The 15,393-nt window shown below is 39.3% G+C and overlaps 3 protein-coding genes across 3 annotated transcripts; 1 reads left to right on the top strand and 2 right to left on the bottom strand.

Moving 5' to 3' along the window:
• Window positions 1-1,345: 1,345 nt before the first annotated feature.
• Window positions 1,346-5,559, bottom strand: them4 (thioesterase superfamily member 4). The gene is made up of 6 exons (XM_084944914.1): window positions 5,137-5,559; window positions 3,263-3,455; window positions 2,991-3,153; window positions 2,648-2,758; window positions 2,014-2,138; window positions 1,346-1,873 (listed from the first exon to the last, which is right to left on the bottom strand). The coding sequence occupies exons 1-6, from the start codon at window positions 5,248-5,250 to the stop codon at window positions 1,830-1,832; spliced, it is 750 nt and encodes a 249-aa protein (XP_084801040.1). The 5' UTR covers window positions 5,251-5,559; the 3' UTR covers window positions 1,346-1,829.
• A 1,467-nt stretch (window positions 5,560-7,026) lies between these two features.
• Window positions 7,027-9,858, bottom strand: LOC146377719 (uncharacterized). The gene is made up of 4 exons (XM_084945139.1): window positions 9,429-9,858; window positions 9,154-9,208; window positions 8,675-8,792; window positions 7,027-8,534 (listed from the first exon to the last, which is right to left on the bottom strand). Exons 1-4 carry the CDS (start codon window positions 9,723-9,725, stop codon window positions 8,501-8,503), a joined length of 504 nt encoding a protein of 167 aa, XP_084801265.1. The 5' UTR covers window positions 9,726-9,858; the 3' UTR covers window positions 7,027-8,500.
• A 383-nt stretch (window positions 9,859-10,241) lies between these two features.
• LOC146377718 (uncharacterized) lies at window positions 10,242-13,800 on the top strand. Its single transcript, XM_084945096.1, has 4 exons — window positions 10,242-10,815; window positions 11,842-11,896; window positions 12,032-12,146; window positions 12,253-13,800. The coding sequence occupies exons 1-4, from the start codon at window positions 10,525-10,527 to the stop codon at window positions 12,542-12,544; spliced, it is 753 nt and encodes a 250-aa protein (XP_084801222.1). The 5' UTR covers window positions 10,242-10,524; the 3' UTR covers window positions 12,545-13,800.
• The last annotated feature ends 1,593 nt before the right edge of the window (window positions 13,801-15,393 follow it).

Raw genomic sequence — 15,393 nt, 5'->3', positions numbered from 1 at the left:
GTGCTGCAACAGCCGAGTCAAAGTCCAGGCTTGAACAAGACTGAAATGTTGTAGTGAGACCTTAAGAGAGGTGTGCATGAATGAACCTTAATGAACTAAAGGAACACTGTTAACAAGAGTGAGCCAAAATTCCTCCACCATGACGTGAGAGACTGACAAAAGCAAGAAGAGAACAAGTACTTCAGGTTATTGCTGCTGAAGTTGATTCTACAAGACGTTGAATTATGGGGTGTACTTTGCTTTTTAACAGGGCTACACAGAGACCAATACAATCTTTGTTTTTCATGTGACTGTAAATGTGACAAAACAACTAGAAGGTAAAAACTAATCTGAAATGAAAATATAGCTAAACTAATACTTTTTAATTGGGTTGCACTGCATAATGAACATTCACATTTGATGTCATGGTCTCAGCAACTGTAGTGAAGCCATTTGAAAGTCTATGTAAAGTTACAAGCAGGAAGGCTTTGCTCTTAAATATTGCTGGTTGGACATGGTGCATTATGACTTTAACTCTGAAAGGTTAGGTAGTCATCGTATACATTTTGATATTATATTTGGAAAGTGAACCTGCTACCTCCCTAAAAAAACGAATCCCACATATAATATTTTTATGTTTTGGAGTCATTTTGTAATTGCTCCTCAGTTACAAGATGCCAGCCTATTCGGGAGGTATGTTGTCCTCAACCTATAGTCAGTACAGTATGTGTTTAATCAAAAACAGTACTCTACATACTCTCAGGTGTCATGTTTTGTAGAACTGTGGTCTGCAGTGGCTGCTAGAGCAGCACTGATCTCTGTGATGTGGACTGTGTTACTTATTATGGCATACTGCGGCATCCGTCAGCCGTTTCTGAATGTAGAAACACGTTCAAAGTGTCAGAGTGAACGAGAATAACCAGCTCGTGTAAAAAACAGCCAGTTGTCGTGACGATTTTGGGTTTGAAGTCCTCGCGCCTTCATTGTATGTCATAATTTCTCATGGCATGCAAATTCACACCCCACATTCAAATAAAACCACAACCACCACACGGTGGGGTAACAGTTTACAACCCACACATGAAAAACAAAACTGTGTAACATTTTTGATGTAAGGGGCACAAAACTTCAAGAATAAATTTAGAACCCATTCGTCCTTCAGTTGTGTGATTTACTGACAAAAAGTAGTAAGCTGATGTTGTATCACATATATTTCAGTATCCCTTAATTAAACCTTTCAACATTTACTACACAGTGTTTACTATTAATAGTATTAACCTATAAATATCATTAAGTTCAGCAGATTACCACAGAATTATTTCAGGATTAAGTTTGATGGTATCTACTCAAATGTAAAGATCATCAGTTTCAAAGTATCCCCAAAAAAACGTTTTATTTCTCAATACAGATTATTTAACTCTGACAAACACACCACCTGCATTGGGAACACAATACCAATAGAAAAGGCTTTTTTGGAGAAAATAAAATGATAAATAAATGAACAGTACATTTAAATCAATAACGCTGTTCTGAAATACAGCAGTCTTAATTAAAACCATCAATACTGCATCAATACCATCAATACTTCTGAATTAGTTCAGTAAATTTGTTCATGAGTTAGTAATGTGAAGCAGCGGCAGTCAAGTATCAGATCAAATGCAACATATTAGTAGTATAAATAGAAGGTTAACTTTTTTATTTAATATAAGAGTTTCCTTCTATCGCCTAGAAAATATGTACATCCTTTTAATTTAAAAAAAAAAAACTAATGGCCCACTTAGACAAAACAAAAAAATGCACACTGTTTCTGAAGTCTCCTTCTTCATAGATGGCTGGCTGGCGTGTTCGTGTCACCCTTTCATTAGTTGGCTGACGCCGATTGACACAAACAGTGCTGCAGAGAAGAAAACAGACAAGCAGATGTGCCACTTACCAGCAGCTTTCACAGTAACATGTCCATCTGAGATTTTGTATGTGTGTGTGTGTGTGTGTGTGTGTGTGTGTGTGTGGGAGGGGGAAAACCTGTTGCTTTACCTGTTGCTTCTGTGTGCAATCTGGCGCCGTCAGCACTGGTCACTTTACACGAAACTAACGTTTTCCTGCCTTCCTTCTTATCCAGAGAGGATTCGATCAACACTGTACTTCCCAGCGGGATGGGACTTGGAACAAGACAAAATGATCAAACTGACAGTAAATGATCAAAGTAATGCACTAAGAGGTGTTACTTTGTGTTAATTATATGTGTAATTATTCATATTTTGCTGTGTGTTAAACAGAACAACCGGGCAGTCGAGCAAATGTCTGTTGGTCCGTGCTTGACCAAAGAAAGTGAACCGTTTGGGCTGACTCGGTGATACCGATGCTGCATATTTAATTTCCACAATGAATTATCTATGTGACATCATTCAGAGTCGATCTTCATTATACTGACTTGGAGCAGGGAGAAACCTTCATGACTTCTTCATGACCGCCTCAGTGATACTTCCATAAACCCTGCCCAGCAGCTAAATATGCTCCATGTTAACAAGCAGGACAACACACATGAAAACATCTAACATTTTTTTCCTTTAATATACTAAACAGTTTAATCCTCATATTTCTGTAAGGTGTGCTACATGTTCAATGAATATTCTTATCATGTACAATTTGCTGATTTTTGTTCTTGTACCTGCGGTAGTTGATGTTGAGGTTGGCAGTCATAACAGGTCCAGAATGCACACAAGCATGAGTTCCTGTCACGGTATCAATCATAGTGGCTATCGCCCCCCCGTGGACATTTCTGGAAGCACAGACATTGGTACATGAGACAGTAAAACTTATGAGATTTGACGGAACATTTAGAGTTAAGTCTAGCTAAAAATTCACAAGTCTTCCTTTATTTTTTCCCATTTATTTCTGCCACTTTGGGTTTACTGGAAAGCTGCTGGCTGAGAGGATGACAAAGAGAATGGAGTATAACAACGTGAAAAGCACAGACTTCGATAAGCTTGGACAGGAATGTGTTATCTCACCCTGGTGGTCCCTCCAGAAGGTGTCCAGCCTGGAAAATGCACACACACCTTTGCTCCTTTTTGTTAGCAAAGATAACGTACTCAAATGCTGCCCCCGGGTCTCTGATGTTGCGGGTGAAAAGACGAGCTTTTGCCTGGATTATTTTGCTAAGGTATACTCCACCTGATGGGAAAGAACACAAGTGAACATTCAGCAGCCACGTTAAGCTTTTGGAGCTTTTGGAAATTCTCTTGTTCTTATTTCAGGTAAACTTTTTGGTCTGTATATTTACCTGCAGCATACTTCAGAGAACGATTGTAGCTTGGCAGTCTGTTCCATAGTCCACCCTGTTCCTCTCCTCCATCTGTCACTGCCTCACATTGGCTGTTATAATGTTCATACAGCTGCGTCATTTCTGTGCCCCATGAGGAGTTAGGAAGGCTGAAGTCCCGGGGGTTGGATGAAAAGAGTGATGGAAGCGCTCGCTAAACAGAGAAATGAATTACAATGTCTGTTAGTAGTGAAAGGGTAATGACAAAGTGTGGATGTCTCATATAGATACCATATGGATGCTGCTTTAATATTTGTGGTTCTATTAAGTCAACGGGGGTCATGAAAACATTTTCCAAATGAGCGAAAAGTATTAATATAGCAATATTTTGATATTGGATATTATATTTATTATATTTGATATTGGCAAACCAATGCAGCACCTTGATTCTTTTCTTTTTCAGCCATTCTGTTGTAGATTTACTGTTGTTGTGTTTGAAATCATTGTCTTGTTGCATGACTCAATGTCAGCTCCACTTTTGCTGTCAGACAAATGTCCTCACATTTTAATTGTTAATACGGGTACTGCAAGGTACCCAGCTCCTGTGGCTGAAAAGCAAGCCCAAATCATCACCGCTCCACCACTGTGGGTTTGAGGTGTTTGGTCTCATCTGTCAAAGGGACATTTTTCCTGATATGTTTGTTCAGGTGGTACTTTGCTAACCTGAGCCATGCAGCCAAACTCTTTTTATAAGGAAGAGACATTCACTTGGCAGCCCTTCCAAGCAAACCCTATTTGTCATTTTCTAACTGCACTGTTATGAACTTTAATATTTATCATTATAACTGAAGCCTGTAGAGTCTGAGATGTTGCAATTTCTCTGAGCATTGCACGATCTGACCTTGGGGAGAATTTGTTGTGATGTCAACTCCTGGGAAGACTGGATACTCCACACCAGCAAAATGCCAAAACGTCTGCCTTTATAAAGATCTTAGGAATTGCTGATAATTTAAAATCGAATAAATCTGTTGTCTTACTTCCATTAGGAGAAGTTGACTGATACTTACCCTCCTAATTCTGTTTGTATGCCTGTGTGTTTGAGGTGCATATGTACACTTGCATGCATGGAGACATTCTGCTATTGTAAATGACCTTATTGCCAACTAGTTGTTAGCACAAAGAGTAAAGAGTTAGAACAGGATAATTTTGTTGATGTAAATGTGGAGGTTATTATGATCTTATAAATTCTAACTCATATAAACTCGAAAACCTAATTCCTATGGAAACAGTCAGGATGTAGATTTTAGTAGTACTTTTTAACAGGAAGAAGTACGGAAAACCTTCTTCACATGATTGTATGTTATTATATTTAGCTATAACACTATTATTTGTTACTGTTTACATGTTTGTCATAATGAACTTCATTTTTCACTTTCTTTTTATTGTTTTTCTTAAAACATTATATAGGGGAGATGGAGGGCAAAAACAAAGCAGAACACAAAAAGAAAAAAAACTGAATGAACTTCATTTTTAATTGTGCTAACAAAATCATTTTCCAACTCTTCGATAAAGTGTTTCTTATGTTATCTGTGATGATGTTGACCTCTGTGGTCGTGTTGTAGTGACATGGCCTGCTATTTTAAGTTGTAATCACTACGTTATAGTCATCTTATATAAATGTGTTTGTTTGTTGTTGGGTTTGTTTGTTTTTTTTGCGACAAGCTAACAAACTCTCACGCTGGCCATGTGTTTTGTTTTGTTTTTTTAGCTGTGGGATAGTACAGTCACAACACTGGAGAAACATCTGGCAGGAGTGAGGAGAACATGACACGGCAAACAACTCACATACAGCATGAAAAAGTATTTCATAAAATACGGCTCACAGATCTACCTACCACCATACTCTTCAATGAAACGCTGGCAGGGAGGTTGCTGAGTTCAGACTTCATGAATGCGAGTGAACCGAGGCTCTGAAAGCCCCTGAATATTCGACCCAGTCTCCTTGCCATCTGTAAACTGTCCCCGCGGTGATATCTTCTATATTCTGAGGTAGATAAATGATCCTGTAACTGGTCGTTGAGAGTTAGCTGGCTAATGCTTTCGTCAGTTAGCGCCCAAACAGACTACGGTCGCTGCAGTAAACACTGGTCTGCTTTAAAAATAAAAGTGACTTAACCATCTTTGACTCGTGTTTATGTTCCACAGAATAGGAATACGTCCTATGGCGGGTGTCACTGCTATTATTTTACCGGTGACTTTCATTTGTCAAGATCAGGCTGTAAACTTCCGGCGTGAGGGAGTTCTGCCGTTGCGTCGTTTGGGTAGAGTCACGTGCCGTACAGATTCTAATATGATTGGGTGTCAAATAGAACTTTTTTTCTGTTCCCGTGGTAACCACCATTATTTTTTCTAACTTTTCCGAGACAAAAAGGCAGATTTTAATGGTTGATTAAGTTTAAGTTTAATAGTGATTAAGTTAAAAAAAAAAAAAAAAACTTTACACATTTGTAGAAAACAAGTAAATAGTTTTATAAGAGAGACTTAGATCACATGGGGATTAGACAATAAAAAAAACTTAATAGAGTTATTATTATATATTATTATTTTTCTGTAGTTATTTTACTCATAAAGCTTAGAGATTAAAGTACGTAACATTTATTTTATTAGAAATATAACTTTCTTTACTTACGCATATTGCAATATTTGGAACTTATTTCTGGTATAGCACATATAAAGTTTTTAATCTATATTGTTAACTTAGCTAATGCAACACAATTTTAAAAAGTAATGTGCAAATAAAAATCTAAACGTAAGAGACAAGATAATAGATAATAGTTTACTATCTGCAACTGTTACTGTCCTACCACATCCCAAAGGTGCTTTATTGGATTGATCTCTGGTGTCTGTGGAGGCCATTTGAGTACAAAGATGACTTGAACTTTGTGACATAGTGCATTATGCTGCTGGAAGCAGCCTTCAGAAGATGGTTACACTTTAGTTACAAAGAGATGGTATTAAGGCACCCAAAATGGGACAAGAAAGTATCCCAAAAAACATTTCACCACAATCGCCAGTCTGAAGCATTGACACAAGGCAGTTTGAATCCATGCTTTCATTGATCCAAACTTTCATGTAGTTAACACCAAATTCTGACCACATCATTGAAATGCTACAGCAGACATCAAGACTCATCACACCAAGCACCATTTACCAGGTCTTTTATCATTCTATTTTTGGTTCAAATTGTAGCCTCAGTGTCCTGTTCTTAGCTGAGGGTTGTGAAGCCCAGTATGGTCAAGCAGCCTGGTCAGTCTGCTCTGACCTCTGGCATAAACAAGACATTTTCACTCAGAGAACTGCTGCTTGCGTGATATTTTGATGTACGTGTACAGTGACAATAAAGGGCTAATCTTTTCTCTTCTTAAGACCATTCTCTGTAAACACTGGAAATAGTTTGTGTGGGAAAATCCCAGCAGCTCAGCAGCTTCTGAAATACTCACACCTGCCTGTCTGGGACCAACAACCCTGCCACCTTCAGAGTCATTTAAATCACTTTCCTTCTTCATTCTGATGCTCAGTTCTAACTTGAGCAGGTCATTTAAATGTTTACATGCCAGAATGTTTTGAGTTGGTGCCAAATGATTAGCTATTCGGATATTAATTAAAAAGATAATAAAATGACATTTTAAAAGTTTGCAAGTGGGTGGAGGTTGAAGGAGAGGTAGCAATTATTTCTGTAACAACTTTCAAAAGAACAACAACAGCAAAACAAAACATTTATAATATTTATGCATTATTTATAATAATAATTTGTGATTATCATATGTTTGTAATTGATTCAGTGTCGTTATATACTTTACAAATACAGGTTATTTTCAATACAAGGCTATCATGAAACCATAAGGTTGTGGAAAGGCATCTTGCCTGCAGATTAGCTGAAGCCGGTAAAGGGAACTGCATGAACGCAAAGGTAAAACAATATTTAGAAATGAGCAATAATAAGGTTGTGCTTGTTAACTTATAGGAACTTTAGGAACACAAAACACTTTATTTAGTAATTGTACATCCATACAGCACTCATTAAACCCACAATAAATGCTTTTGGCAATCTAATTTCATACAAGACGTTTTGTAACAAGTTCAGTGTACTCAAATTGTACTTGTAATAGTTTCCTCCAAACAAGATCCCCTGTAAGAAAGTGTTTCCTCAGTTGTATCAGCACAATGTCAGTAACATGCTCTGTCTTAACCTAGGTTCTGCACTAGGGGGAGTTAAAGGAGCATTAATTTGAACAGACGTGATAATTTAGGTTTTGCCTCTTAAATCTAAAATGTTTTATCATTTTGGCTTCGTCTATATATAGAGTCGTATTAACTGATATATACAATGCTTTTACACTTTTACACACATTGCATCTATTTTCTAGACTGCTTAAAGGTCTGCTGTTTATGGCCCAAAGCCCAAAGTATTAATATTACATCAAATTTATAAAAACCAAACAGAAACTGAATAAAATCTGGGTCCGTGTGTCCTTTAAAAAAACTATCTGGTTTATTTTACTACAAGAAATTACAGGAACTTTTTTAGCAAAAATATTGTTTCCACAATCATAAAACCAGTGCAAAATAACTGCAAGGTCGCTTTTTCATTACTGCCTGAGCTAAAATGAAAGTGTTGTACATTGTTACAATAATAAGTGCACTTTTTCTATTTTTTTATTACATTCGAAAGAATAACTAAAAAATAGTAAAACATAATATGATAAAAGGAGACACTACAGTGTTTCACATCAGGTACCCAACCATAGCAGTTAAACAGCTTCTGCAGGGGTTATTTCAGCTTGAACACACTGTCACAGAACGCTCAGACAGACGTGGCAAACGTTGATACGAGGGTTACTTTAACCAAACCATAATCTTTCCCTATAACTAACCAAATAGTTATTTCTATTATTTACATTGCTTATTTCTATTGTTATATCATCATATTAGGCGCAACATTTTGAGCACAGAATTTTTGTCGGATGATCCCCACATTATACATTACAAATACAACCCTCTTTGCCTTCTTATTATATGAAATGAATTCTATTTCTCTATTCCACATGTCTGTATACTTGTTCTCTGAGTGAATGCACAGAATTTCTTTTCTTTTTTTGTTATTATTCCATAATAACCTTAGTGGTGATACAAAACTTTGATGCACAAATATTTTTCTGAAAAAGTTGGTAGTCATTGTTGAACAGTTCTGAGGTGACTTCACTGTGATTGTTGAAGATTTTCACACAACTTCCTGAAAAATCAAGAAATCAAAAGACAGTTTTCAGTTTTGCAATAGAGGCGTGTTAAATAGACTTCTACAGTAGCCCCCAGTAGTGATCTATGGTAATCCAATTTATTATTGACGATGCATGCTGGTGATTAAAATCTTACCGTCCTTCGTCTTTGGTTGTATCAAGAAAGGCACAGACTGCTTTATCTCTATTAAAAATCTCCTCTTTCAAGCTCTGAATGTTCTCCTGGGCTTGACTTTTAGCCGCTTCATGATCGCCTGAGACAATAAAAGATAATAACAAATGAGAGCAAAAACTGAGAATGTGTAAATGTATTATTAGAAACTGGTAGCTTTGCGTTCAAAGTAAACCCGTGTGGCTCAGTGTTGCAACAGCTGGTTTTACAGGTTTTTCATAAAGGAATGTAAAAATGAAACCGTTCTTTTTCTTCTTGCGTAGACAATGGGGGGGGGGGACACGACACCCAGTGCATTTAAAAATGCAAACAGAGAAATGCTTGTCTTATTCTCTTATTCTCCTATGTGATCCATATCATTGTATAGAAGCAAACATATTTGTAGATCTGTCAGTCCAGAGCTCATAACAACAAAGCAGAACTTAAAGAGAAAGCTGGCTTACCTTTGAGTTTATTTATTTCCCCAGTTGTACTATCCCTCGTCTTCTCCGCCTTCTCCTAATGCGAAAACAAGTGTAAGTCAGCAGTTACGGTTTACTGCGGAATGAAGCTCAAATAGAGACAATCAAGCAAATACTTAAATGTATTACAGTTAGTCACATGATCATTTTCTTTTTTTCTTTTTGTTAATGTTTAGACTGCACGAGCATGCAAATGAATTAAAACCTGTGGAGAGTCGAAGTGCAATTGTGTGCGTGTGTGCGCCCGCGAGCCTTGCCTTCTCCGTGGTACAGGCCGTCAGACCTTTACCCGCGTCCTCCGATGACTTTTCAATTTCTGCCTTTTTCTTTTTCAGTTTTTCCACCTTTGTGTTGACGTCGTCCAGCGATTTCTGCAGCTCGGAGATTTTGGCTTTCAGTTCGACTATGCCTTCCTCTTTCCTGGTGACCTGCGCCGAGTTCTCCACTAAGCGGACTTTTAAGTGACTCAAGCGGAATTCCTGATGCACGACCTGGAAAATCAAGACACCTATCACAACAACAGTCAGGCCAACTAACGCCATCGCCAGCTTCATCTTGGTTTCGACGGGGAGACACGGGATACACGATGGAGAACTCTTGAGGGTCACTTGTTCATCCCAGGTCTCCGACCTTGCGCACGCGTCTCCTAAAGACCAGTCCGCCGGTGTGACGGGAAACTTGCAGGCTGCGTTACCTGCTGAACTGGATGGGCGTGACAAACCACCTGTTTCCTCCTGTGGCACTCCCTCTCTCTCGCTTGCTCTTGTTGGCAGTCACTTAAACAAACACTTGGGATGTATTTGCATCATGATCAGCCTATCTCGAGCCTTTCTCTTACAGGCCTAACAACTGCTGTTTGCTTTCAACATAGTATACACACACACACACACACACACACATATATATATATATATATTTTAAAGAAAGGCAGTTCACTATATTTTCTACAGAACTATATGTGCGTTTACCTTCGTACATATTTTTTTGAATTATGGAGGTTATTATTTGGCCTACTAATTTATATGCGTGTGTGTGTGTGTGTGTATGTGTGTACAGGCCTACATGCATGACTACATGCCTATTAAGGCAAACCAGTTTGCTCAAAGCCAACAGGCCCAACCTGTCTATCTTTAGACACGGCATGCTAGGAGAGGGCGTGTTTACCGACGAGCTCAGGAACAACCACAATGATTAAAGTCCAATCCAGGTAACCGCAGGTGACTCACTAATTCATTCACGGTGTTGCCAGGGTCACAGAGCAACTTTGCTCGTGAACGTCGAAGAGGCCGCTCTGTAAGAAGATCCGCTCTTCACTTTCCACAGTAAAGGAAGGCTCTCAACGCCGGGCAAACAATGAAGTCGCTTTTGCTACCTGCGACCATAGTGGTGTCGGTCGCTTTGGTGGGGATCATGAAACTGCGGAAAGGTGAGCACGAAAAATACGAGAAGCAGTTCAAGTTTCAGGATGTCAGACTGCGGGTTGCCCATGATGTGCTGGGAGAATATCAGAACGATAAGGCAGAGAAGCAGAACATGCTGGAAAAGGCCAGCACTGAGCATAAAGCGCTGGAGGAGGAGGTGAACAAGCTCCAGACCGACGGGGACAAGTCAAAGGGAGATACGAAATCCTGCCAGGGAGACCTGGTGAGTAGAAATAGCCTGGTGGGTAGAGACAGCTAGTGTAACTCCCAAAACCCGTTCCACCTGTTGAGGAGCATAGGTGCACTCCGGTGCACTCAGAAAATCAGGCTTATCCGCCTGACAGTGGACTTTATGCCACCACTAAACTGAAGCTGATTTCCTACATTACTGTACAAAATATCAGTCTTTGACATCCAGCACCCCCGCTTTTGAAGATTAGGCTTAAAACTTGATAAAGCATATAGATTGATCCCGTAGCTATGCTGCAATGGGTTTGTGATTTCACTTCCCATGATGCACGTTTCTTCTTCACCACATTGCATCCAATTATTAATTAATATGAGTAACAGCGTACATGGTCGTTTGTATTGGCAAGTTCCTCATATGTACGTAAATTTACTAATGATGCAGCACAGTGTTTTGATTTATAGCTTGTTTTGTCTTCGTGGTTTTTGAGGTGGTCTAATGGTTAATGCAAGAAGAAACACCTGCAAATTCTTCATCATGTGAACTGTTCTGGCTCAGTCATTTCTGATTTATGATATAACCCAATTCTAAATCTTTCTGCTGCAGCAGTAGTTTTGGCCTGTCTGCCTGTGGTTTCTTCCTGTTAAAAGGGAGATTTTCCTTTCCGCTGTCACCAAATGCTTACTCAGAGGTGTCATTTGATTGTTGGCCTGTTCTCTGTATTGTTGCAGGGTCTGTGCCATATAATATAAAATGTCTTGATGTGATTGATGTTGTGATTTGGATCATGCTATGCTAGGTCTATAAATGCTATATATCTGTTACATGCCACATTACCAAATGGAAGTGCCTTTGCTGTGTAGCATCATTGTGCATGTGGCTGAGGAGAAAGCCAAGCGAGCCACTATTTTACTCCACTTTGGTTCTTGTGGGTTTTTTTTCTCCAAATCATTTATATTTACATACTTATCACATTCACATTCTGCAAACCATTTGTGCAAATTTGATCTCTGTGGTTTCACCAGTGCTTTGTGTTGCTGAGCTTTTTCTTTGCATTTGCAGAAGACAATAACAGATGAGGTGGCAGCAGCAAAGATACAGTTAAAAAGTCTGAAAGGTAAGTGATGGTTTATGAAGTCCAGTGAATGAAAGTAGTCGTGTAGTTGGAAGTAAAGAAAGTAAAGACTTTTTTGTATGTTTTACTAAGCTCATACTAGCTTCGAACCCATCTTGTAATTTATAACACTTACAGCTGACCAGGAAAAAGAGAAGACGAGCTGGACAACAGAAGAAGACACTCTGAAGCAGGAACTAGCAAAATACAGCTCAGCGTGCCAGTTCATAAAAACAGATATTGCAGAAGCTAGGTATGGTTACCTCTTTAATTAACATAAATCAGCAGAGCCTACTATTATATGTATTGTGATATTGATGCACTTATTATTTTTTTATTGTAACTTTTTCTGTTAAAAGAACTCTGTGTGGAATAGAAGAGCAACCAAAAGCTGAAGCCCCCAAACAAGAAGAGGCAAAGGCCGAGGCCCCCAAACAAGAAGAGGCAAAGGCCGAGGCCCCCAAACAAGAAGAGGCAAAGGCCGAGGCCCCCAAACAAGAGCAACCAAAGGCCGAGGCCCCCAAACAAGAGCAACCAAAGGCCGAGGCACCCAAACAAGAAGAGGCAAAGGCCGAGGCCCCCAAACAAGAGCAACCAAAGGCCGAGGCCCCCAAACAAGAAGAGGCAAAGGCTGAGGCCCCTAAGGCTTAAAAGGCTAAAGGAATTGGACCCATAAGATCAGGCATGGATACTAGTATCCTGGACTTGGTCTAATTTGGTGTGTGATATACAAGGCCTTCCCTGTAAAAGAATTTGTCTGGATGGGAGAATATGTTCATTTAAAACCCATATATATCTTTCTCCCCTCAGTCATGTCGCTGACCTGTTACTAGTTGTACTACTCACTCTTCCAGCCTTTTGTTTCCATCCCAACTTTTAATATTAACCTTGTTTAAGAGGAACAATGTTTATCTGCTCTAGTTTAGTTGAATTCATGGCACAAAAGTAATGCAAAACTGTAAACTAACTATGTTTTGACTGATTGGTTGTATGCATGTAATATCTTGTAAACAGTATGCTTGAGTTTAGGTTTAAAAATTTTAAATGAAAAGAAATGAAATGCATGTCTTTTGGCATTTTCAAACAGTAGGGGGAATATTTCTGTAATGTAAGTTCAAAGTCTCCACAGCAGTCTTTTTTAAAATTAAGTAGCAGAATAATTACACAGAAATGCACTAAGAGTTATTATAGTGCAAAAAAAACTCAATTATATATGCAGGGCACATTATTGTTCTTAAAAATCATGATCATTTGTGTGTGAAATGCTGTGGCATGCTGCAAATTTTGGTATAAATCCAATACCAAGTAAAAGGGACAATATTGCCAATACCAATAATGGTATCAATACTTTTAGATTTATTACTTATAAAGGCAGCTTATGGAGGGAAGAGCCGCGTGTCAAGACTTTTGAGATGAATCATCATCAGTTTGCAATTTCTGAACACATTTTAATGACCAGTAAATCAATGATTTTTACTTTCAACATCACACCTTTCAGCGTTTCATGTTTTTTTTTATTATTTTTTTGGGATACCTGAAATGAAATGTACCAATCTCTAAAGCACTTTGAGTCAACTTCTCTTGTTTAAATGTGCTATAGGCTATAAATAAAACAGATGTGACAACACAAAAAGGTTCAGATATTTTTATATTGGGTGTTTGCGGAATATTTAAATTTTTTAAAAAGTATTAATTTGACACAATCCAGTCGGCTACATACTGAACTAGAGGATAGAAACAAGGTATTGATCCTATCGCGCCAGTATCAATATGACACCACTACCAGCGCTGGTATCGATACTATCGTTACTTGGATCAATTCACCCACCTCTAATAAAACCCACAAAGCTGAACAATAATTAAAGTTGAATATTTATCTCTGAGATGTAGAGGATGAGAAGTATGAAATAAAAATCCTTTGGAAAAGTATTCAACCTTATTACAACATATTATAAAACATACAAAATGTCATTGCCATTATAATCCAAAATGTGATCATTTATTTTGTGACCACACACACTAAGCACACCAAGGATTTTCAGTTTGCTGTGCTTGCTTTATTTCCAGGCTTACTGACCGCTCAAAGTGCTGTACACCACAAGTCACATACTCTTATACAGCACCTCATTCAACAAAGTTCAACCCCTGTATCTGCTTTACATCCACAACTAATTCAGAAAAAACAAATAACCTAACATCTCTGGACTGTAGGAGGAATACAGAGTACCTACACAGGAGAACCATTAACCAGATTCAAGAGTCAAGATTCAAAGTGTTTATTGTCATGTGTACAGAAGAAATAGCATTTCTCTGTGCAATGAAATTCTTCCCTTGCTGTCCATACACAAATGCCAAGTTAGGAAGGGTTGAAGGAACAAGATAAATAAGGATATGTTCATGGATGTTCAGGAGTCTGATAGCAGTGGAGAAGAAGGAGTTGTTGACTCGAGATGTTCTGGATTTCGGACTTCTAAACCTTCGTCTCGAGGGCAGACGTGTGGTTACTGGTGATCTTCTCCACAGCGGGTCAGTTGCTCTCCACAGTGCAGCTGTAGAAGCTGCTGAGGATCTTGACCAACATCCCAAATTTCCTCAGCTTCCTCAGGAAATACAGCCGCTGCTGAGCCTTCTTGACCAGCTGTGTAGTGTTCAGTGACCAGGTGAGGTCCTCAGTGATGTGGACACCCAGGTACCTAAAGCTGCTCACCCTCTCCACTTCACTCTCCCGGATAAACAGCGGCTGGTGAGGCCTCTTCTTCTTCCTCATGTCCACTATCATCTCCTTTGTTTTGTTAGTGTTGAGGGTGAGGTTGTTGTCCTCACACCATGACACCACACCATGACACCACGCCACCTCTCTCCTATAAGCCGCTTCATCCCCTCCAGTAATGCGACCGATCACTGCAGCGTCATCCGCGAACTTCAGTATGATGTTCTCTTTGTTGAAGGCGACACAGTCGTGACTGTACAGGGTGTAGAGGATGGAGCTGAGGACGCAACCCTGTGGAACTCCAGTGTTTGTAATAATGCTGACTGAAGTCCTGTTGCCGATCCTGACAGACTGAGGCCTGCCAGTCAAAAAGTTCTGTAGCCAGTCGCACAGGGTGGGGTGCAGGCTGAGTGCAGACAGTTGCTGATGAGTTCGTGAGGGATGACCGTGTTGAAGGCGGAGCTATAGTCAGCAAAGACTACCCTGATATTTCTCTTAATATCACCACTCTCTCAAAACACTTTGCAATGATTCGAGTAAGTGCAACTGGTCTTTAGTCATTTAGGCAGGTGGCGGGGCTTTTCTTGGGGTGAGGGATGATAGTTGTGGTCTTGAAGCATGTGGGAACGATGCTCTGACTGAGGGAAAGGTCAAAGATGGACGTGAGAACATCAGCCAGCTCATTAGCACATGCTCTAAGGGCCCATCCAGGGATGTTGTCTGGTCCTGATGCTTTGCGGGGGTTGATCTTCCTCAGGATCTTGTGCACTTGGTCTATTGAGACCGCTGG

Source organism: Perissodus microlepis, chromosome 11 (assembly GCF_051167445.1).
Source record: "Perissodus microlepis isolate ML-2025 ecotype Zambia chromosome 11, ASM5116744v1, whole genome shotgun sequence".
In the NCBI taxonomy this organism is placed as follows: Eukaryota; Metazoa; Chordata; class Actinopteri; order Cichliformes; family Cichlidae; genus Perissodus; species Perissodus microlepis.
This window is presented reverse-complemented; position numbering and strand designations above follow the sequence as displayed.